Source organism: Ambystoma mexicanum, chromosome 4p, assembly GCF_040938575.1.
Source record: "Ambystoma mexicanum isolate Mex_15411 chromosome 4p, UKY_AmexF1_1, whole genome shotgun sequence".
Lineage (NCBI taxonomy): Eukaryota > Metazoa > Chordata > Amphibia > Caudata > Ambystomatidae > Ambystoma > Ambystoma mexicanum.
In genome coordinates this window covers 689,126,193-689,151,953 of record NC_090927.1, presented here as the reverse complement: position 1 = coordinate 689,151,953, position 25,761 = coordinate 689,126,193, and the positions used below count along the sequence as shown (strand labels likewise).

General features: G+C 42.3%; 1 protein-coding gene across 2 annotated transcripts in view; it reads left to right on the top strand.

The window, feature by feature from the left end:
- Window positions 1–25,761, top strand: part of SLC17A5 (solute carrier family 17 member 5) — a 1,156,538-nt gene that overhangs the window by 694,728 nt on the left and 436,049 nt on the right. For both annotated transcript variants that reach the window (XM_069606252.1, XM_069606253.1), the window contains exon 8: window positions 940–1,072. In XM_069606252.1, the coding sequence (XP_069462353.1) occupies window positions 940–1,072 (133 nt within the window). The remainder of the gene's footprint in view (window positions 1–939; window positions 1,073–25,761) is intronic.

The window sequence follows — 25,761 nt, the reverse complement described above, 5'->3', positions numbered from 1 at the left end:
GATTTACCTGCAGGGAGAAATCTGTAACTGGAAAAGGGGAGAACTTAATAAAGAGAAGCCACCAAAGAACTGTCCGTGACACCCCCCCCAAAAAACACATTCACCTGAGAATTCCCTTTAGTGGTAGAAAGGGGATGAAGGAGCTAGGAGAGGGGTACTGGGTAGCCTCTGTACATTATGATCAGATAACCATACTGAATAAGTACTTATGTACATATATTTAATTTGTGTTTTAAATGTTTGCAATTGGGGTTTGTGTGTTTTTTCACGCTTGCAGTTTGAGGCCCTCCATATGTGGGAAAGTGTATGCTGCATATGGCAACTGGTTGAACGCTATGTCTAGGGAATCAAGTAGCACATCATTGATGAGCCCCAAGTTTGAAATAGGTGCTGGTGGGTCAATGCCTATTTTAGCTTGCCTATCAGCATGTTTGTCCTATTAAATATTGTCACTGTATGGGTTTTAAACTTTTGTTCTCATGTTCTGCTATGTAAAGACCATTACTTACCCCAGTATGTAGCTGTAGCATGCAGTGAGATGTATTTAATTAGTTTAGGGCCTTGCAGTGGTTAATTGTGTTCCCATGCATTGAGTGTTGCTGATCCGAGTGTACTAATCTTTGTCAGAAAGTAGCCCGATTTGCTTTATCATATTTAGTATTTTCATTGTTTAGAAATCATTAGTTACGAATGGAGGTTATTGTTTTGTGTTCTTGATTTACAAGCTAAATAATGAATATTTAATTACAATAAACAAATATGGCTAACAGCCCACATCGTGGGGCACCTGTAACACTGACAGAACAATCAAAAAGGTCCAAATAAGAACATTTGCGACAAAGGACAAAAAAATATATAGAAGCATGAGTGAAAATTATATCACTGGGCTTGTAATTGGATTAATTTACAATGTTTCTTACTTGAATTTCCAACCTGCAGAATGGTTTTCTGTCTGCGTTGCCCTATCTTGGTTGCTGGAGCTGCATGATCTTGACTGGTTTACTTGCTGACTACATGAGAGAAAAATTGAACATTTCGACTGTAGTTGTGCGCAAAGTTTTCAACTCAGTAGGTAGGTGTGAAAACTCTTATTATATACATATTGTTTATTGAAGGTCTACAATGGGGCAAAGAAAATAAAAACGAGAAGAAAGTAAGAACCATTGACTGAAAAAAGCTAACCAGTATCTCATATCACAGCCTGAGACTTATTCAACAGAAGCTGCATGGGCATTACAGAAGACATTTTTTCTAAGTCGAATTTATGATCTTTTATCACAGTGTTAACTCCATTTGAATTTTTGTATTTTTTTCTATATATGTAGTAATGGAATTTGGTATGTTTTATTCTTGTAACATTTTATGGTATGTGCTACAATAAAATGAAATGATTGACACTTATTCAACAAAAGTGAATTTTTGAAAAATGCATTACACCTGACAAAATGAAAAATTTGTTTTGCAAGTTTCTTGCTGGTGCTGGCCTTGTGATAGGGAGTTTGGGTATTAGTGTCATGTTTTATGGAATTATGGAATTATGAAAGAGTAAGGGTCTGGTTTCATGAGAGGGAAGCTGATAACTAATTATGAAAAAAGAAAAATCGTGCAACCAAATATTAAGCTTATCCCTGGCGCCAGTACTTAAATTAAATGTCTAATTATTTGTTTAAATGTTGTCTGCATGAGTAATCCTCAAATCCATGTGTGGCTGCTACACAGAAACTATTTTAAACTGAAATAATGTGAGATATATATTTTTACTCCAATGCGACAACCTTATGAGTTAAATTGAGTTCGGTGAGTACTCAAGATGTAATATAGTAAAAAACAAGTTCAGAAAATATATAATAATCTTCACAATCCAATGCTGTTGTTCTGTTTAGTTGTTTATTGCAAATTCCACATGTTATTTTTCACTCCCAATTTCCAATGTCTATTTCCCATTCTCATTTCCAATGTCAATTTCACACACTCTACACGTGTTTCCCCATTGCTCTTTGCAATGGTTCTTCAGGAGAGTAGATTCTAATCAGGTTACCTTTTAAATAGAAAGAATATATATATAAATAAGGAAAAAACCAATATCACCTTTGTGTTTTACAAATTAGTTTGATTCATATCATAATGGATATACAGTGCTTACATTACTCACCTAAATAAATCCTTCAAGAAAAACTTTTTTTAAGGTACTTTCACTTGTTCCAAATTCGTTCTGTGAATCAATCTTTATTTCTATTGACTGTTCAATTTTGTATAATAATTTATTTTGATCAGCTCACTGCTGCTGACTCCTTTCGAATTCTCTAGAGACAGAGAAGGCTTAACTAAATTATTTAAGTTAAACTGTCTAGTTTTCTATTTAGAAAGAATGGCTTTGGAGTCTAGTTTGATAACCACCAATTAGAGCTAAATATTCTCACCTGGGTTTCCTTTGGATTTCTAATCAATAACACGTCCTTCCTGGTCCTGGTTGCTCAACAGAGTGCTGCTGATTGCTTTCGCAGCTACTCTGTGGTTTTGTGTTTAATTTATACTAAAAGCGCGGGTCGCGGTGACGTCATCACACCGCGCGCCACGTTGCTAACCGCAACGTGATGAGGTCATCGCGTTCCTCTCGCTGCGGCAGCCATTTTGGTTTGCTTTTTTCTTTATTTTTTTGTCCGTTATAGAATTCCTAATTTATCCTTAATGTGATCTATTTCTTAATCCTACATAAAATATTCTTCCTCATTACCGAGGTAGATTTCCTAGGTGAACTCCTATTATTTTCACTTTATTTCAATTGTGAATAGTAACTTTTTAGTAAGCAAGGTGTAACAATTGCCAATTACTGTGTATGTCTAATTATTAACTTCAAATTATGAAAACAATCAAAAATCACATTATAAACTTTACCAGTGTCAATCAAAGCCAATTATACATCTCAGTATCATTGTTGAAACCAGTTGTACATGTGTCCATTATACATATCCATTTGCATTCCTGCTTTCTTAGGATGTCTTCCTTGTTTCCTCCTCTTGGTGGTAGAGAGATTTTCTCCAAGCCAAAGATCTTCAAAGATGTGATATCCAACATTGGATGATTTTCCAAAATGTGAACTGCTATGGGGGATCTCAGATCTTTATTTTGAATTGCTCTCAAATGTTCAAACATCCTTACTTTTAACTTCCGTATCGTGCTGCCGATATATACTCTTTTGCAAATGCATTCCAGTCCATAAATCACATATGTTGAATTGCAATTGATGAGTTGCTTGATTTGCTTTTTCTTACCATTTGGTAATAGAATCTCCTTCTTTCCTACACTTAGAAACGGGCATAGTTTACAATGTCCACACTTCTTAGTGCCTTTCATCAATGATTGAAAAAATATTTTTCTGTTGTCTGGTAATGGTTTCATGAAGCTAGGACTGACTAAATTTCTTATGGTTGGAGCTTTCCGGAAGCATATGCTCGCTGTTTCATATGTGGAAAACTCACAGATTCAAACAAAATTGTTTACAAAACCATCAGCAGGAAACAGTCTCCTACATGCAACAGCTGTTTTGAAATACATTTCTTTATTAAGTTAGAAACATTAAAATAGTTATTAAATAATTTAGAGCTCATACATGAATAAGAGTAAATATATAACATACAACTATATAACACAAATAAAGTGCATAGTGTGAAGAAAATGCTAGTTTCAAGGAGAGACTGCTGGAAACTCACTGCCAAATCACAAGCTGAGGGGAAGTCACAATCATCCCCAAATATACTTGAATCAGTGCCAGGTGATTTAACTCCTTCGGGAGAAGGGAATCTCTCGAGTGGGAAAATCCTGGTCAACTGAACAAGTCTGCATGATTTAAAGATACATTCATAAATCGATTAAATCCTACTATGACAAATGGCAGGAAAAAAGAAGGTTAATAATTTCCAAATATAGCAGTTCAATAGTTTGAAAAGCAAGAAACTAGAGAACCTCACAATCCTAAACCCATACTGTAAAAAGTCTGACATGGGATGCTATACGTCTTTTATTTTTTTTATTTTATTTTTTTACTACTGAGGAGGCATGCATAAATTGACACAGATACATAAGAACAGTATAGTGAGCATGGCACCGTGGAAAAAGTAGTTTTGATGGAAAACACATCTAACTGAATTGCAGATGATGTCCATCTTCTTCAGGACGTGGCATTCCCGTACATACATTCTTGGAAATTCATCTGTGTCTTTGGTACACGTACACAGATGTTACACATTAAAAAAAACCTTTATACTAAAAGGTAATCTCTCTAATCTGTGATAATAATAAAGCCTAAAATAGAAAAAGAAACACACATGTAAACAATACAGCAATTCATACATAATTCTTATACATAAAAACAAGTGATCTGAGGACCCCAAAAGGGGAACCGGTCTCACATCGCTAAATCAGGACATGCAAAGTGACTTGGGAGAGAAAATCTAATTACCATGATCTCAAACCCTTTGGGGGTGGGCCTGGAAGCCTGACAAGGAGTCCGGGAAATAACAGTCCGGCCACACCAGAGACAGATCTCAAATGAATTTGATCTGTAATAAAAAATATATAATGAAAACTAATGGCCATCACTGTCAAAACAGTCATTGGGGATTAGTCCCATCAGTTCATTACCTAAATCTATGGAAAAATGTCGGTCATCAACCGCCATTCCAATAATCGTGCCTGCGCCCAGAGTGATGCTCCTAAGGTTGCTGTTATCCACCACTATTGGAATGGTGTGTTCTGTATTGACTAGTGGTGTTGGGTTTAACCCCAACCCTTGCTGTTGGAAATGGGCATTGAGGTGAACATATGCATCAGGATTTTACAGTTTCTGGCCTCTTTTAATTTTTACTTCAAGTGGGTGTTGTCGGGTCTGTTCTGGGATGGTGACTTCCTCTCCAATCTGAACTTCAACTGCATATGGCAGCAGTTAAGCTGACGGAAATGCTTTCTCTGGATCATTAAACTCCATGGGATTACCTGCTAATCAGGACCAGGCTTTGAAGTTTATTATATCCAAACTAATGACAAAGGGATTGAGAATGTCACTGCCTAAATAAAATGCGGCTGGACATCTAGCACAACCCAACAATTATGGACTATGCTCTTGTTGCCCATGGAAATTTTGAGCATACACCTGCTAGGCAGGAGATGTTTGGAATTGGGCGTTTCCAGGTCCATTTCCCATTTGTCTGTCAATTTAAATGTGGGAATGGCTGGATGTTTTGGGAGTTTTCAGAACATGGCTTCGCTGATGAAGCTCTTACCGTTGTTCACGCACAATGAGGCGAGAACAGAGTCCTTCCCCCTCATTTAAGATAATAGGGATGAACAACTGTTCTTCAATCTTCTGAATGTGAGCCAAGCTTTGAGCTGGTTTCTCATCATTTTGGACTATGGAAGTGGGATTTTCTGATTGTGAATTGGTATAGAATTTCAGAGTATTTCATTCCAATGTGGAATGCCACTTGAGACTGATGGAAGGTTGACTTTCAGAAATAGAGAGGATTTATCCCCAATTTGTTGTCCTACTGCAATTACTGTCACGTCAGGGATTTTGTTGTTTTGAAAATGGAATTCAATGTGATCCTGTTTTGTTCAACAATGTGGCATGTGCCATTTAGACTAACATGGTTGACACTGTGTTTTAATTTTATTGGTCGGTTAGTCTGGGTCCAGAGGACCTTGTTTACACAATCTATTAGGGGAGACAATCTACACAGGATGTCATTCCCCAGAAAACATGGTGTGCCCTCTGGAGTCACAACTATGACCGGGTGTTTCACCTTGTGTCGCCCAATTTTAATTTCTAAATCCGCAGTCCCCTCGACAGGAATTTAATTCCCATCGAAGTTCTGAAGTTGTCCAGGAAGAGGGGTGAGAGGGATCTGGTATCTCTCCCCCCTTCCTGAATTCAGCTGATCAAATGCCCTCTTTGACAGAAGGGTGGTTTGGGATCCAGTGTCCACCAGTGCCAAAAATGTACATTGCCCCTGTATTTGGACCGGGGCATAAAATCTTCCCTCCCTCTCCTCAAGGGGGCAAAGGTAATGTGCATTTTGGGCCAATTGGGCCAATTGGTGGGTTAATTTCTTGACTCTTGATTCTGATACAGGGGTAGTTTGGACAGGATTCGATGTGAGAGCTCGGGACTCTGTAAGAAAATGTGGCATTTGGATATTGGGGGAGTTCTGGGCTCCCCCGGTTCTGATTCTGACTGAACTCTCTCCCCGTCATTGCTCTGGAGTACCAGACCCTTGTTTTGTGGAGTTCTGAGCCGGCATGTTAATCTGAGGGTTCTGTCGAGCCCTCAACATGCGACCCAGATCCTGTGACAAGTTCTGGACCTGGCGCTCCAGTTGGGACACCCTCTCTGGCTGGTATGGGGGTCTCTGGTCCATCCTAGGTGGATCACGAGAAGGGTAACTGTCCCTTCTTCGATAATACCCTTTGTTTGGATAGTTCTGGTAACCCTCCACCTTTGGCCTCCCCTCCCCGAGATTGGGCTGTCTGGGCTCAGAAAATGGGGAAAGAATGGACGGTTGTTTTGGGGGTTGAGGTTTGGCGAAGAGCCAAGAATCAAAGACAGAAGGTAGGCAGTTTTGATTCCATGCCAACAGGGTTCCTGCCTCCTCCTCTCCCCCTGCATTGCTTGCTTCTTGCCATACCATCGTTTCTGCCTCCACCCATTTCTGCAAATCTTTCCACCACACCTCCACCCGTGGCCTGTGACATGTCTTCCATCCCATGGCAATTCTTCGTTTTGCAAACACATATGCTAGATCTTTCAGTTCACCAACATGCTTAAGTTTCTGTGATCTGGGGAACCCCCCCAGCAGGCAGGCCCAGGCTGTGTCTATTATGATCGTGACCCCCTTTTCCGCCAGTTTCTGTGCCACTTCACCCCAGAAGCACTCAATTACTGGGCATGACCAAAACATGTGCATCATGTCAGCCTTTTCTTCGTCACATTTGGGACATGCTTGTCGTCCAGCATTTTCGAACCTGGATATCCTCAAAGGTGTCATGTATGCTCAGTGTGTTATATACAATTGAATCTGTTTTAGTCTTGCATTCCTTGACACCTTCTTGTGGTACCCCAGGGCACGTTCCCACATCCCATCCTCTATCGGGGCGCCCACTTCCGCTTCCCAGTCTAGTCTCAATTGTGTTAAATCCTTCCCGACCTTAGACATCACCATCTCGTACAGTCTGGAAATCTCATGCCCTCCTTCCGATATATCATATATTGCCTCTATAATAGCATCTGGTTCATCTTCCAATACTGTTTCGGGCCATGTTTTCCTGGTTCTCTGCACCATCTTGTGATATTTAATATACTGGCCTGTGTGTAGCCCCGTTTCCTCCCCCAGCACTTCAAAATCTATAATAGACCCCTCTTGCCAGATGTCCACTAACGTTACCAGCCCCACCGATTCCCAGTGGTCCCTGATTATCATCCTCAGCTGTTTATCTTCCCCTGCCAATGCAACTAGTGGTACCTGCGGGCAGCATGGGAATGGGTTCTCCATCATACGGCATGCCCGGCGCCACATCTTCCACCCAAGCATCATCATCCTAGGGCGCTCTCTCATTTCCGTCATGGGCAGCCAGATCATCTCTCTTAAATGGAATGGGGCGCAATCCTGTCCTAACCTAAATTTGGGGGTCGCTTCATCCGAGAGCCATTTGGCCACATATTGCAGCTGGCTCGCCACATAATAAACCTCATAGTTGGGCAGTTTTATTCCCCCTTTCTCGTAAAAGTTCTGCAGCCTCCATAGCGCCACTCTATTCCGGGTACCATGCCACAGGAAATCCCTAAACATACTTTTCAGTTTAGTAAAACACTTCTTGGGTATCATGTATGGAATATTCCCAAAATAATGCAGGAGCCTAGGTAGGACCACCATCTTCAGCATTGCACCTCGTCCCATCATTACTCGGGGCAACTTCACCCAGAACTTCATGCACTTCTCAATTTTCACAATAGCTACCTCGGTGTTGTGCCTATGTTCCTCTTCTACCGTGTGGTACACGTCTATACCAAGGTATCGGAAAGAACTAACCGCCCATGGTATTTGTAACACCGGTAACCGTCTCACCGGGGTTCCCTTATAGCTGCCTAACGGAAAAATACTAGATTTTTTGAGGATTCACTGCTAACCCGGACAGCCCCGCATATATCTCCATCACTTCCAGGATGTACTGGAGATTTTCCTCTGGGTGCCTCAAGTACAGCAACAAATCATCCGAATATAAGGAGATCAAGTGTCGTTCCCCTCCCACCTCGATTCCTATCGTATCATATTGTTGTCTGAGGTATATTGCTAGAGGCTCTAGGGCTAGTATATAAAGCATTGGGGACCATGGCCACCCCTCTGGTGCCTCTTCTGAGTTGCCATCTCTCAGATATTACTGATCCCGTTCTAACTCTGGCCAGTGGCTCACTATATAGCATCTTCACCCACCATATATATCCAGGCCCCATTCCGTACCCCGCCAGGGCCGCCAGAAGCCACGGCCACCTGACCGAATCAAAAGCCTTTACCGCGTCCAAGGACACGATCGCCATTTCGCCTTCATTTTCACTTCCCCATTCAACAACCCGTTGGAGTCGCCTGTGATTATGAGTTATATTTCTGTTCGGGACATAGCCCGTCTGGTCGGGGTGTATTAGTTTGCTGATAACTCTTCGCAGTCTGTTTGCCAAGACAGCCGTCAATATCTTGCTGTCTTGGTTCAACATCGACAAAGGTCTGTAAGAGCCACAGCTATGCCCCGGCTTGTTGGGTTTGGGAAGCAGTATTATGATTGCTTCTCTAAGTGACTCCGGCAACCGTCCCACCTCAAATGCTTCATTTAATATTTCTAACATTGGGGGGAGCACTTCCTCCCTATATACTTTATAAAATTCACTTTGGAACCCATCCACCCCCGGGGTCTTACTAGTGGGCAGCTGCCTCACCACTTCTTCTAACTCCTTCAGAATGATTGGTGCATCCAGCTCCTCTTTCTTCCTCACTTATCATAGGCAGTCCTATATCTTCCAATGTTTCCGTATCTCCCCATGACTACTTCCCTCCTCATCCCCGTATAGCAACTTATAATAATCCGCAAACTCCTTGTTAACTCCCTCTCGGGTGTCCACTATCCTGCCGTCTTCTCTTATCGTTCAGATCGTGGATCTGGGAGTCTCGCTCTTGAATAACCATGCCAAGAGCCGTCCTGTTTTATCCCCTCCCGCATGCTGTCTCTCTATATATTTTTATAGTTGAGGTTGCAGAGTCTTTCCCAATGTTCCGCACATTTCTGCTGTAGCTTAAGTACTAGCTCCATATCTTCACTTCCACCCTTTAATGCCTTTTCTAGTTCCCTTTCTGTTCTTTGCAGGTCAGCCAAAACCCCACCTTGCAGGCCTTTTGATTTTGCTATGGCAACCCCTGGCATCACCACTTTGAAGGCTTCCCATAATGTACTTGCCGAGTCAACGCTACCCGTATTCGTTTTGAAGTAGTTAATGATCTCCTCCCTTATATCCTCTCTAAAAACGGGGTCCTTAAGCGCCTCTGCACGGAGGCGCCATGTCGGAATCCGTGCTCTCGGGGGGCAGTATTACCACCTGAGAACCAGGGGCGAGTGATCCGAGAGGACCCTTGCTTTATATTCTGCCTGAGTAGTCTCTGTTATTACATCCGGCGTAGCAAAGATATAGTCCAGCCTTGTATGTAGCTGCTGCGGGGCAGAGTAGTGCGAATAGTGTCTTTCTAGGGGGTATTTCGTTCTCCACACATCTGCTAGACCAAAGTCGTCTAGCAGGGTCTGCAATGCTTTAGCCGCTGGGGCGGGTCTATCAATCTTGCCATCAGATCTATCTACCTTGGGGTTTAGTACGCAGTTAAAATCCCCACCCCAGATCACCGCACTGCCCATACACACACTAAGGTTGGTGCAAAGAGTTCTGAAATATGCTGCCATGTTCTGGTTGGGGGCATATGTATTTACAATGCTTATCTCCTTATTCTCCACCAACCCTCTCAATATGACTATTCTCCCATCCGTTTCCGTCACTTCCTGTAATAGTTGAAACGGGACGTGCGGCGCCACTCACATAAGTACTCCTCTAGCATAAGCAGAGTATGTTGAGCTCACCACAACCCCTTTCCATTTCTTTACAACCATCTCCATCTTTTCCTGTGTCAGATGTGTCTCTTGCAGCAGTGCAATATCTATCTTTTGTCTTCGCAGGTACAACATGACCTTATTCCTTTTCAGATAACTGTTTAGTCCCCTGACATTCCACGTGATTATTTTAAGATCCCCCATGGCCCGTTGGAGTTCCCCTTCCCTTCCCCTCCTCAAACAGATCCCTGCCACCCGCGCAGTGCAGATTCAACCATCCAGCTCTTCTATGTAGGCTCATAATCAAACTTAAATTCCCCAAAACTATATAAACACCAAACTCGCCCCCCCCCTCCCTCCCGCCCACCTCGCAACCCTTACCCAACACCCCCCTGCCCAACTGTTGCCAAGCTCCATCCTTGGATCTCGGGCACCCCCACATCTAGCCCTGTCCCACACAAACCTACGCTCAGGGCTCAGCAGGGTGAAGTCGCCCTAGTGGCCACTTAACTACTAATTCTCAGGGGTAGGTTGTTCCCATCCCTTTGCTCCTATTTCCCATTTTGTTAAGCTTCATGCTAGTGCTATGCAGTTTCCACGTGCATTTTGCCCACTATATTCCAGTCCAGCCAGAGCCCAAGGTCCGAAGGCTACATAATGTTCATCCAATCTCCCTTTTTCCCCCCACCATGACAGGGCCACCCTCCTACTTACCCCCTCAATGTCCATGACACCGGCTCCTCAATTGTCATGCTCCTGACGATCTCGGTCTGCCTCTTGTTCCGGGCAGCCGTGCAGGTGCAGCCATGCCACCACTTCCTCCGGGGTGTCAAAGAAAAGCGCTCTACTCTTATGCAGCACCTTAAGCTTTGCTGGTTACAAAAGCATATACTTAATGCGAGCCGTGCGCAGCCTCCTCTTAACGGCCACATAGCTATATCTCTGTCTCTGCACCAGCATCGTATAATCTGGGTATGTCGTGATGTTGGTGGATGCTCTTTCTATTGTAGCGCCCTTACAAAAGTATTCCAGGATCTTCTCCCTATCTTTATAGTTCAAGATCCTCGCAATTATCGGTCTCGGCGGGGCTCCAGGTCGTGGTTTCCTCATCAGGGCACGATGCGCTCGCTCCACAGTGAACCCCTGTGAAAGCTTGTCTGCTCCCATCTCCTGGAGGATCATGTTCTCCACATAGTTCGTGGGTTCCTGGCCTTCCTCCCCCTCCGGCAGGCCGACCACCCGTATGTTATTCCTTCTCGCCCTTCCTTCCGCTTCTTCTGCTCGATTTTCAAGGTTGGCAACCTGCTGTTTTAACACGTGGACCTCTTTTGCGTTATTTGCGCTGACATCTATATTGATCTTCACTGTGCTTTCCAGGCCACTCGTCCTCTCTGCCAGCGCCAAAAGATAGATATTGCACTACTGCAAGAGACACATCTTACACGAGAAAAGATGGAGATGGTTGTAAAGAAATGGAAAGGGGTTGTGGTGGGCTCAACATACTCTGCTTATGCTAGAGAAGTACTTATGTGAGTGGCGCCGCACGTCCCGTTTCAACTATTACAGGAAGTGACGGAAACGGATGGTAGAATAGTCATATTGAGTGGGTTGGTGGAGAATAAGGAGATAAGCATTGTAAATACATACATATGCCCCCAACCAGAACATGGCAGCATATTTCAGAACTCTTTGCACCAACCTTAGTGTGTGTATGGGCAGTGTGCTCGCTCCACAGTGAACCCCTGTGAAAGCTTGTCTGCTCCCATCTCCTGGAGGATCATGTGCTCCACATAGTTCGTGGGGTCCTGGCCTTCCTCCCCCTCCTGCAGGCCGACCACCCGTATGTTATTCCTTCTCGCCCTTCCTTCCGCTTCTTCTACTCGATTTTCAAGGTTGGCAACCTGCTGTTTTAACACGTGGACCTCTTTTGCGTTATTTGCGCTGACATCTATATTGATCTTCACTGTGCTTTCCAGGCCACTCGTCCTCTCTGCCAGCGCCCTAACATCTTGTCATAGCAGGGTGAGTTCAGTTCCTACCGCATCAATTTTGTTTTCTAAGGCTGTCCGCAGGTCCGCCATTGCTTAGCTCCATTTGGTGCTCAATTCCGTTATGGCCGCCAGGATCTGATGCTTGTCACCTTCTGAGGCTCCTTCTGCGGGGGTTGCTATCATGTTTTGTGCTGCTGTTGTAGAGGTCCTCTGCGATTTTTTGCAAAGACCTCCATTGTGGGTTGTTTAGTCTTAGCTCTCAGTCCCTTCACTGACATTGCGCTATCCTTCCTGCGTGTCTGGTTCCAACTACGTGGTGTTTTTGTGACACTCCCAGGTCCTCCAGGTGTTGGGGTTCCTGCTTCTGCAAGTTGCAGTGTGCTATGGCGCGTGAAATTGCATTTCAAGTGGATTGTGCCCTCTCACGTTTATTCTCTGCGTACAGTGTTCGTACGCCGTCAGTTTATGTCTCGTGGTCGTTCATTTTGTTTCTCTGTCACAGCCCCGGAGGTTCAAACACATAGGAAGTCCGGCGCCTCCCATCCACTTCAAAGGGAGCCTATCCTGGGCGCTTGTGCTTGGCCTGATCACTTCTTACACATTGCGTTGTGATCTTCTAGCAGTCACTCAGCCCTGTCCTGTTTCTCCCTTGTGTCACAATTTAGCTGCCGTGTCTCATTCCTCGTGGGGCCGCTTCTCCTACTGTATTTGTAACATCATCATGGGTCCCCATCAGTCCAGCCAATGCCGCCATCTTGTCTCCGTCTCCCAAACCCCTAGACACACGGCATATTATTGGCTCCGTCTAGTGCATGGGTCGATCAGCCTGGGAGCTCACGCTCACTGGCACCCTGTTTTATTTCTCCCCCTCCTCCTTACTTCGTAGGCTACCTGATCGCTTGTAAATGGTGGGTGTGCTCTTATTGTGGTGTATTTCACACTCACTTTCATCAGCCAGCAGCTTGTCTAATGATTCCCACTTTGCCATGTCATGGGATTTGGTGGCACTTTATTCCTGGATTGGCCCCGAACCACCTTCAATCCCCAGGGTCAATTGTGTATAGTTTTGATGTGCCGTAGTCAGTGCTGGGCTCTCCTAGATCGTAGCCCCAGAATGCAGCACAGCAGGGGGTCCGCCCGTTCGCTATACTTCACACAGCATTCACTAGTGTCCGTGTGTATATATACAGCAGCCTCTCCATGCCTCCTACAGTTCGTGACCTCAATAGGTCCGGCGGAAATTTTGCCGCGGTGCTAGTAGCTCTCAACACCAGTCCCAGGAGCTCTCTGTCTGCTCCCCGGGCTCGCATCTGAAGTGTGTTACAGTGGCTGGCCTCCACTTTGCAGGGTCAGCTATTACTGCCAGCGCTCGACCCTGCGTTCAATGGGCGCCGCTCCTCTGATCCGCCCTTCGTGCCCTGTGCTTGGATGTTTCAGGCACACGCCCCTGATGCACGTCTTCAGTTCGCAAATGTCCTCGGCCCGGCGAGTGAGGATACCCGTTACTAGCAGCCGCCAGCAACGATCGATGCTTCGTTGTTTGTATTGCTTCTTTAATCCGTGCAACTGTATTCATTTGCCGGAGTCATTTACTCAGTTGTGGGGACGCGCCCCTCGGGACCTCTTTGTTTGCAGCGGCCGCCGCTATTTTAATGTTCACCTTGCGGCCGGTCTTGAGATACAATGTATCTCTCTGGTTGTTCTTCGGCTTCGAGCGTGCAGTCAGCCCTCTCATGTTCAGCATGCTGCCTTCCCACACCTCTTCATGTATTCCATAGCTATTATAAATGGAAATAGCATGGGCATTTTGCCGGATCTAGTCGTCGGATCTCGGAGCTCCTAGGGATCGCAGCCTATTCCATGGCTGCCCAAACCACGCCCCGCGCAATGAAATACTTATTTATTTGTGTCTATAAGTTCAGTATTCTGAATGATAGGCCACTTATATCACACCCGTCTCAAAATACCCCCCAGGTCACAGTGGACCAGGAATCAGGCCAGTTTGTTAAGGTAAATATTTATTTTTTCAAAAACAAACAGCTTCGGGCGGAAACTATTCAAGCGAGCAGCACTCCACGAACAAAAAAGTGTTCCAATGATCCAAATAATCACGAAAGTCCAACAGCAAATACTGCATCATAGGTTGTGTGAAATATAACAGCCTTTATTTTACATATGCAGCAGATAAAAAGTGATCTGCCAGTGCTAATTTTGCTTAGCCAGACGGCAGCCTGACGCGTTTCACCACTAACCAGTGGCTTGTTCACAGTCACTCATCACCCATAGAGTGCTTGTTTATATTACAGACACTCCCCCCACAGTGAAAGACATAAAGAAGGTGACTTATAATCTCAAAAATAATGGCAATTAGCCATCTTGGCTTGGGCTACTGGCTCACATTACTAAATGGTATAAGCATATGTTTAAACGTCAAACATAACGTTTCAGCCATAACAAAACACATACAAATAAAATTGGCATTTTAAATATTAGTACTATTTAAAAATCAGTTCATAGTATATGACGCAAACCACAATTATAAGGGCAATACGGAAACATTAAAACTCCCATGTTAATGACATGGTGTTGTCTTTCCTATTGGATTCATGGGGGCAGGGGTGATAATACAGATCTACCTAAAATATTCACAGAGCCACGGAGTGACTGCTTATGCATTTTGCCATGTTTGCGGAGTGCCTAGAAGCGGGATAACTATCTTCGCTGAATATGTAATGTTCAGTCCCAATAAAGTGCATAGTGCTTTTATGTAAACAATGCATTCCTATGATATAATAGATACATGTACAATAGTAAAAAATATTCATGTCGTATTATAAAATGCATAATACAAACTATAAACATCTCTCTAAAATATTCCAATAATAAGGGAATTTTTTCTCATGTAATGCGACAGAACAATATATCCCAACATCTGTTTCTAGTGGTAACTTCTAGTAACTCCTTTGCCATATGATGGTCCCATGTGTTCTGTCAAAAATATTAATAGAGCCAGCAAGTAACTGCTTGTGCATTTTACCATTGTTATAAAGTGCCTGGAAGCGAGATTAATTTCTTCGCTAAGTAAGTAGCGTAGAGACAGTATAAAATGCATGGTGCTTCTGTGCAAATAGTGCATTCATATGACACAGTAAATACATATAGAACGATATAGAGGACATTGATGTCATATTATAAAGTGCATAGTGCGAACTATAGACATCTCTCTACAAATACTTCAGTGCAAGACAGAGAAATGGTTTTTCTTGTATAACACAACACAATCAAAACAAATATGTTCCAACATCTACTGTTAGCAGTGCCTTCAAATAACTCCCTTGCCATATGATGTTCCATGTTTTTTTGCATTGATGATATCAAAAAATGAATGCCAAAGAAGGAGAATGCTATGAAGTGTCAAATATGCATATCAGATAGTAAATGCCCAGATATCAACTCTGAACTGAAAATGTAATCACACCATCTTAGACTCATATAATATCACAGAATGGTGTTCAGATTACCGCTACTTGCTTGCCAGGCTGAAAAGAATCAATCAAAAACAGGCCTCCCTATGAGCATGCCTGAGCCAAGTATATTAAACAAATAGTTTTTAAGTCAAATTAAAAGTCACCATAAAAAGTGAAAAAAGAGAAAAGTGATGAGAAAAAAAAGGAATAAAAAAAATGAAACAATGCAACAATCAGTTAAGCATATACCATTATGAAAAAGGGATCCTTTGAATGTATGAGCTGCCGGGGATATTATCGTGTACAATATGATCTTTATGTCCCCAGAAATGTGTAAAGCTCTTCATCGATGTTATGTCCCAGTGGTGTTTTACTCTCGAAGTCTAAGATGTATTTAGTCTCTTCTTGGCGGAGTATTTTTTCATAGTCACCTCCTCTGGGGCCTGGGATGACCTTGTGAATGCCAAAGAACGTAAGATGAGTTGGATCGGCGTTATGCATCTCCGAAAAATGTTTAGCCATGGGGTAAGAGCAATCCTTATTAGTAATGGCTCTCACATGTTGCTGGATACGCACTTTCAACTTACATTTTGTGCTTCCAATGTACCATTTTGAACAAGGACAAATCAAAGCATATACCACCAGTTCTGATTCGCATGTAATCTTGCTATTTATGTAAACCAGATGTTTTAGTATAGGGTGCTCATAACTTTTGCAATTCTTTGCATATTTACAGATCTTATATCTGGTACATTTGAAGAAGCCTGTTCCTGTTAAGGAAAGCCAATTGGTGTTTGTGTCATTCCTTTCTATGGCCATGTAACTTTTCACCAATAAGTCTTTGATGGAGGCACTTTTACGAAAAGTAATATCAGGATGGTCATGAAGCATGCCACCAATGTCTTTATCAGCTTTTAACACTTTCTAATACTTGTTGACTATCCTTCTGATAATACTCGAATGGCTTCCAAATGTCAAGATTAACCTGGTAGTATTTTGCTCCTCCTCTTTCGCTCGGTCCGTTTTTGATGTTGTTAACATTATATGTCTATTCATTTCACGGACCTTCAAATACGCCCGTTCAATAATCCTTTTGGGGTACTGCTGTTGTAAAAAATTGAAAGCCGTTATTTTGCTGGCTGAATCAAAATCAACAATTTTGCTGCAGTTGCGTCTAATGCGGATGAACTCTCCATATGGAATGCTCCATAGGAGAGTCTTTGGATGGGCACTATTCGAGTGTAGTGGAATGTTGGCACCTGTGATTTTTCTGTGAAGACATGACTCGATTTTTTGTTCTTCTATCTTGACTTCTACGTCCAAGAATACAATGGATGTACGGCTGTGGTGTTCCATAAATTTAAGATTCACATTGTTGATGTTAAGAGATTTAACGAATTCACACCACAGCTCTGCTGAGCCATCCCAGATTATGAACAAGTCGTCAATGTAACGAAGCCACAACACAATTTTTTCACTAAACTTTACATTCGCTTCAGCCCATACTGTTGTTTTCTCCCAGTATCCCATCATTAGATTCGCATATGATGGTGCGAAAGTCGTGCCCATCGCCGTTCCTTGGGTTTGACGGAAAATTTCATTATTGAATAGAAAAACATTATTTGTCAAACATATGTTGATCATCTCTAAGATCATATGTGAATGTTGTAAGTGATTCAATGATCTTGTGTTGAGGAAGTATTTGCAAGCGGAAATCCCATCATGATGTTTTATAGACGTGTACAGGGACACCACATCCATGGTTGCTAGTAAGTATGTAGATTCCCAAGGAAGTTCATCGATTTTCAAAAGAAAATCCGTAGTGTCCCTGACATATGATGGTAATGTGGTGACAAAGGTGCAAAGAACCTCATCAATGAACCGAGACATATTTTCCAAAAGCGACCCACACAATGTTACAATGGGTCTCCCAGGAGGCTTGAGAGGATTCTTGTGAATCTTTGGGAGAAAGTAAATAGTGGGAATTATAGAGTTCTTTGAAAAAAGGAATTTAGCCATTTCCTCCTCAAGAATATCTGCCTTTTGCCATTTAGTTATAAAAGTCCATACTTCATTCTCCAATTGCTTGATGGGATTGATCTTGAGTCGTTCATAACAGTTCACATTGTTTAATTGTTTATAAGCTTCTTTAATATAGTCTTGTTTGTTCATGATGACTATGTTGCAGCCCTTGTCAGCTGGTTTGATTATGTATTTATCCAGCTTCGCAATCTCTGTTAATACTTTCTTTTGTTTGTTCGACAGGTTGCTCTTGGGTTGTCTATTAGTCTTTCTTCTCTCTTCTTTATTTATATATTTATTTAATATTCAAATCACACATACATTTTTAATATATATACATGGGGCAGCGATCACCAGGTGGTGACAATACAATTCAGAAAATAAGTAAAGCAATTGAATTCACTTATGATAATGCAGAATGTAAAACACAGGAAAAAGAACAGTTTTGGTTTGTGAACAGATGGTGTTTAGGTTAATATTTCCCCCTGCCAAGTTCTTACAGTACAAATGAGCAATCCTACACAGATGTAAGTAATCAGCAGGTATTCAGGAATGAAAGAAAATGTCTAGAATCTGAATGCAATCTTCCCTCCCCAAACAAGAGAGAAAACCGTTTTTGGAGTTTGACACTTAAATTGACAGGTGAAATTGGCTTTGTAAAATAATGCAAAAGGGTGCAAAAATGCTTGAATGGAGAAAAATTCTTAGGAAAGCAACACTAAACAGGTCCTAACACACAGGATCTACAATATAAACAACAGCACACACTTAAGATCAGGATGGGATTTGAAGAAACACTTTGAATGGGAAAAAGACACATGTAAACTTTTGAAAACTGCAAATTTGTGGGCAAAATTTCACTATGCGATTTTTGATTGAAACTGGCCAAATACCGGGAATCGCCAGAGTAACGTGGCCAGCGTAACCCTTCACGTGGTGGATACTCGTATTTCTTTTGTGGGATTTACTTTAGTTACTCAAAATCACTAATGACTTATGGTTTTGTAACACAGATGAGAGAAAATCAGTGCAAGAATGGTTCTGATAATACTAAGGTTCTGAAGTTAAAGATGAGATGGGTTGAGATTGGGATAAGACAATGCAAATATACTATGGATCACTGTTCTTCCTATTGATACTTGCAGTCCCTTGTGATTCAAATTGGACCGTCGGGGTTCTGGTCATTGGATCGGGTCAGGTCTACCGGCAGCAGGGCACCTCTGGCAAGATTGGATCAGCAGTGCGGTTCTGGTCAATTTTGGACTGCACCTCAGACTGGATTTGGATGGGCCCTCCTGGTCACTAGACACAGTATATAGCACGATGTAAGTGTCAGCAGGCAAGCCTTAATGATAGCAAGCCAAACTGAATCAGAATTAAATCCCCTCAAGTTTGGGATGTTTGAAATTGGGTCTAGCTAGAAAGAGTTCAGTAATGCCAATTTCTGGATTCTGCAAGGAAATCTGGAGTCAGCTCCAAGGTGCAGAGTTCTGGATAGAATGAAGAAGTCAGGAACAAAGCGCGGCGCGGGAATCTGGATGGGTTCAAGAAGCAGTGTGTTATGTGTGGTGAAGTTCCTATATTTATCTTACTAAGTGACAAAGTTTATGGTGTGGGCAGAATTTCAAAACACACCCCCACGGCTGTGAGTGGCCACAGGCACTTGCCTTGTTCTGTCTGGTTGGCAGTCAGAACAAAGCTGTCATCTTTATGATGGGATTTAGGAACTCCCACATTGATTTTGACCAAAACTTAACTTTTGCACAAATGTAAATTTCTGAAATTGTCCCCTAATAACATCGGACACATACTTAGTATATTTGATGGGTTATGTTCACATTCAATCCCCATCTCTGTGAGAGCTGTCTGTCACTCTTTAGAATTTTATCAATTTTAATCATAACAGCCGGACTAATAATTTCGAATTCAGTACATATCTGGGCGATTATCACTGGATCATGTATATACAATCTTAGACTGGCAACATTAATAGTTTTGCTCCAATTAGGGTTTTTCCTGTAACTTTGGTTCCTTAGATGGTACAGGGTTCATTAATGTCTTCAAAGCAAACGCCTAACATTAGATTAACATCTACCAATTTTTAGATTTATCCTCCTTCAGGTTGCACAGTTAGAGTTTCAAATTTAATTGCAAATAAAGATTTAACATCAAAAAGTTCCAGCAGTTTTTTTTTCCTTTGTAACTCCCCTTCACAGGCAACAGCTGCCACAGTCTTTTGATCAGGGAGGTGTGTCCTCTTACTGGAGAGGGAAGTTCCCCTGTAGAGATCAGTAGGCAGCTTGCCATTGTTCTTGGCTCAGCCACAGACGAATGTCTGATGGGTCCATTGTGCTCCTTGCTGTCAATATGCGGGAACCAGAAAGGCTTCCTGTAGCAAGGGAGAGTCAATTTTGAAGTGTCAATCTTTCCCAGGGTAGCACAGTTGGGTCAGAATTAAGTATTTACTTAACTCCAATACTGGGTTGCTTTAAATTATAGTCTTTTCATTTTAGACATATAAAAATAAGCACAGTTTAGAAGGGATTTTACCATTTTAAAAGAATTAAGCCCTTCAGAAACCTGCTTTAAATAGGCGAATTTTGCAATTTCTTCAGGAAAAAGAAAAACACTTAAACCAGGTTTGACATCTAATTTTCTTATGCAGCTGTCAGTCAGTGAAGCCCGGTTTATTTCTGAGCCACCTGGAGAATCTGTGATTTCAGCACACTTTTCATTTCCATGGCTCACTGGGAAAATGCCTGCAATTAGCACCAAAACAGCACTTTGAAGGTTGCAATTGATTAGCAAAACTGTATTTTAAAGGCATTTTCCAATTTTAGACCACTTCTGTGGCCTTGCTTCATGTGACAGGTGACAGCACTCAGACATTCAGCGAGTCCTGTTTTTACACCAACTTTGACTGTGTGTGGCAGGTTGTGCAGCCTTTTTGTGATTTGTGAACCATGTGTAGTTTTGCATATTTGGTGTGCACCGGGTTTAGCACATCCATTTTTGGCAGTTTCCTTTCCCCCATTGGCAAAGGGGTGTAGTGGGCGCGCACTGGCATGGGTAAAAATATCCCACAGCTCAAAGACACATAAAAAGACAGTGAATTGCAACATATGTACATCATATAAAGCAATACACATTACATCAAGCCATGCGTGATGAGCAACATAATGCTTCACATTAGCAAAATGTAATATGCCCCGATATGCCTTTGTACCCCAACTCTCTCATGTCATATGGAGTCATTTAGTTATGGATTGCTTCTAGACGATAGTTCAGTCCCAACACAGCTACCCTGTTAGCTCACAGGTTGAGGTTTATTTCCAAATATGTCCCATTACTTCACAGAGCAACCCAAAATTGAAAAAACAAGAATGCATGCGAGCAGCGCTGCCCCGCATTTAAATACAGCAGTTTCTCCTCAGAGTGAGTACGTGGAAACAAAACTTGACGGATAACGCTACGCAGCGCTGAACTTATCTTTGGCGCGGGGAGCCAGCCCACTGTCAACGAGCTAGTTGCTGTAAGACCTCAAGCCAGTCCTTCCTTTGCTGGCAATCACTGACACGGCCCGTGCAAATTACATTGAAGCTCCGCCACGCATCAGGTCCTCTCTGGCATGCTAGCTGCTGCCTGCTACCGCTACTGCACCCTGCCATCCCTCCAACATTCAGAACAATTAGCAAGGAGCACAGGCAGGTGCGGCTCCTTTCAATGACCCAGTGGCACGTGCCCAGCACACGTTGCCGCCGGGGCACATGGGAGTTGTAGTTCTCCCCGCCCTCTGGCACGCATAAGCTGTCCAAAGCCCACCAATCCTTACATTGTTCTATGGTGGACATCTTTCCATTTCTGAAAGCATGTACAAATCGAATACTATACAGGCCTATTTTTGGTACTAGTTTTGCATTTCTGTATAGATCATACATTTTAAATTGACTGTTAAAATAGCTTCTTAAGATTCACTTTTAAATTATCTTAGTTTTTACCACTGATTTGATAAAACTAGATTCATTTGAAGTCGTTTTTTCCTCTATTTTCTATCTAATTAAAAAACATGGGTCCTGTAACATTTATTTTAAGTTTGGAGAGGGAAAAACAAGGCTCCTGCTATCAGCCTGAACTGATTTGTTTTTGCAATTATTTGGACTTCTTTCCTTAGGAAATTGTTGTTGTTGTGCATCATATGTATATCATCATGTTTTTGTTTTCACTCAGTTTTCCTGACAAGTTTCAAGATTGGTGCACAATCTCCTGCAACCATTTTGTTTTAGCACAGCCACACCAGGAAAACAAAGAGCAGCAGAAATTCATCTTGCACTAATCTGCTGTGCATCTAATGCGGTTTTCCTACCTCATATAAATGTAACTGTAATTATTATTTATTAATATACTTACAGCAGAAGCAGCTTGTTGATGTAAACATAAAACACAATACTCCAAATCACATGGCAAACTACATAAAAAAAACAATGTTTACATCAAACAATTCATAGTGGGAACCTCTTCATCAAAACCTTGTTAAATAAATTCCCTGCAATAGATCACCTAAAATTTCTAAGCACACATTATAAAATGTACCCATATGATATATAAAATTCACGTAATTTCCTTCCTACAAAGCATTCCATGAGATATTGCAATCAACACCTGTCATGTTGTTATAGGTTTTCATACATTTAAATCTTAAAACCTTCAAACTAACACATTTGAACCTAAGGTGCTCTGTGGTTTCAATGCCCATTTCTCCACAAAGTCTTGCAATAGCAAGTTTAGCACCCTCTATCGCCAATACCTGGGTGGCATTAAATGTAATCAGAAGATACTTCCTCGCTATGTTACTGTTGGGGAGTGCTTCAATATATTTGGGAAACTGACTCCACTCAAGCCTATAGTGGATGAAAGGACAACTGTTCACATTAGATGCCAACCTCACAATGTCAGCCTCATAACTATACTCAGTAAGATTCTGCTGAACCACTCTCTTCCGAGTCACCTGCGAGGACCCGACAGAGGTATGTTCTTGACCTGTGATCCATGTTTGATGTGTTACCAACCATCTTCCTGAAGTACCAAACCGCTCATATTCACATATCGCCCTAAAAGCCTGGAAAATCTCTACCATTATCGTATCGTTTGCCAGGTTCATTAATTTATCATAACACATGATTTATAGTAGCACACTGCCAAAATGCTCATCAATTCAAACTTCAATCGAATAAACTCTATTGCCAGCGTTTTGGGCATTCTTAAAAGTAGTCGCAATATTTTCCCCTCTAGCTTGGCCAAACCATTCTTTAAATGATGGCCCATACTTCCCCTCCATATAGCATACAGGATACAATTTTGGTTAAGTACAGTGACAAGACTGTCTTGATGGAATAGCCACCCTGTTTTCAAATGAAGAGGCTCAATGCACGGGCAATTCTTATGTAATTCGCCTGAGTCTGTTCCAAATGCAGGTTCCCATTGAGCTTGTCGCCAATTAGAACACCAAGCTGTTTGTAACAGCCTACTAATTCGATGGAGTTTGAATCGATCATCCACGCAAATGTGGGGGAGGACTTCTTTTTCCACTTAAATGCCATTTTGGTTTTCCCAATATTTATACGCAAACCATTAGCCATGGCATATTCACCCGGCACAGAAAGCATCATTTGGAGCCCTCGCCGGGGTATAGTAAAGCAAGAGGAGGTCATCTGCATATCCTAGCCATGGTCCCAATTCTCACTGGACAGGCAGCAGATATATTTAAGAGCTCAGCCAAGTCTGCAAGTTATAAATTAAAAGGGTGGGAGCCAGTATACAGCCTTGCTTTATTACCCCCCTTTACGTGAAGAACCACTTTGACATTCTACACCACCCATCCAGGTGTACTCTTACACTGGTGTCCTGGTGCAACTGCATTATCATTGACAACAGCCCATGAGGAATGTTACTGGCAGCTAATTTAGTCCATAAACGATTCCTCATGCTGCACTAAAATCAATAAAAGTGCCATAAACCGGGAGATGACCTCCATTCCAGCCATATTCCACTGCTGAGACCAAAGAAGAAACATACGGTAATTAGTAGGGTTCTTCCAACAACCTTTTTTATGTATGGGAAGAATATTACTCTCCTTCTAGGTTGGAGGAACTTGCCCCTGATTTACCAATACACTGAAAGAATATATGCAACGCATGTGCCCATGCCCAATGAGTCATTTGAACAAGCGCATTACAAGTCCCATCTGGCCAGCAGCACAAGAGTAAGTCAGCTTCCCAATTATTATAACAATGTCTTCCACAGTGTCATTACAGTTCCAGGACTCAGAGATATTCAAATTACCCAGATCAACCGGTTGCTCAGCCCCCAGAGTGTTCCCTATATGTATGCACCATACCTCCTGAGACACACTATTGATGGGCAAGGCCTTTTTTGTTGCTCTCCTAACCACTGACCAAATTCTCATATTGTTATTAGTCCTAGCATGATGAGCCAACTGCATCCAGACCTCGGTATCACACAAGATACGATGTCCCCGCAACCACCTACGATACCTCCTTTTTATATTTTTGATTTCCTTAGTGGTACCAGGAGCTGAGCAAGCTGCTGGCACATCATTAACAACAAGGGCAATATCGTGTCGCGTTTTCCTTTTAGCTGATTGTATTCTGCAATCATACTGATGACCCTTACAGCTATCCCTGTTCCACTGCTCACATGGACTCGTATAGCTTCTTTTCTTGGACATTGCATCATTAATACCATTAACCAAAGCTGCAAAATTGTGGATGAGGGTAGAATCTATGTAGTCTTGTCCAATCAGCCATCTGTCAATGAACAAGGGAATCTCGCTTTGAGCCACCAACCGTGCCTTTTCTAAGTTTGTGGGGTTCTGATGATCATGATTAGCACCAATATTAACAAAGGTATCCCCAGCCATGTCATACTGACCAATACTTTCCTCGATTTTTAACAGAACACAAACTGGCATATGGTTGCTTTCCTCGCGGTTAAGTATAGTCATGTCTTTCACTAATTCAAGAGCAGAAGAGTTCACAAAGATATAGTCGATGGTAGTGGCACTCTTCCCACTTCTACGAGTGAAAGGCCTGTGCGCATCACCCGCACAATAGCCATTTGACATTATGAGGTGGAGGGAATAGAACATTTCCGCCCATGCTTTGCCCTGCCTATTACAGGCCTTCAAATCAATAGGTGTAAATTCACTAAGATCAAGGAAGCCCTTCTGGGGTAGACCCATTCCTAGCATAAATATATCTCAACTACAAACATAGGAGTATTAGGGTAGATCTCAGCAATTATCTTCCGCACAGGAATATGCAATATTTTGTCTATAGGCTACACCATTGGGGGATCATATATGCTAATAAGGATCAACTCTCTTACCTCTTCAAGATCACAGCTAATTCAACCTGCTTGAACCATAGAGGTCGACCCTTTATTTCCTTAATAATCCACAGCTGTCGCACATAAGCCAAAAGCCCCCCTTAGGTCTTCCAATGGGGCCTTCTACTGCCAAGGTCTACAGAGTGCTTCTTCCATCCAATTCACAAACCTCAATCACCCAGGTTTCCTGAAGAGCAACTATGCTAAACAACATTGTTTGCCAGTAGGCCATCAGCAGAAAGTTTATCAAAGCCCCTAATATTCCATGAACATTTTCTTTTATCACCAAAAAATATTTGTAAAATAGGGCTTGTAAACCTTCGGGAACCATTGCCAATACCCCTCCATACAAGTCTCCTCCGTATTTATTTCATTATTACTCCACTCTTGTGGACTCTGATTCACTGATACCCACTTCTCCTTTCTAAGGGAACTGGCATCCTTTGACCCCCAACCCCACAGCAATGTCCCGAGCATCATTTGGCATTAAAACCGAGTGTTCAAATTCTTACTTGTCAACATATTTACCACAGCACAACAATATCCACATTTAAAGAGGTCATTTTCGTACTGCAGTATGTAGTCAATTATCACCTCAGATCTGAGCCAAATATTGGAAGTAGTAACTATCACATCCTCTACTTGGTCCACAATTATATCTTCTGTGGAGATTACACGTAAGGGGACAACACTATGAAAGATGCACAAAACCGCTGCTCTGTTTAACGGAGGATGATGGTCAA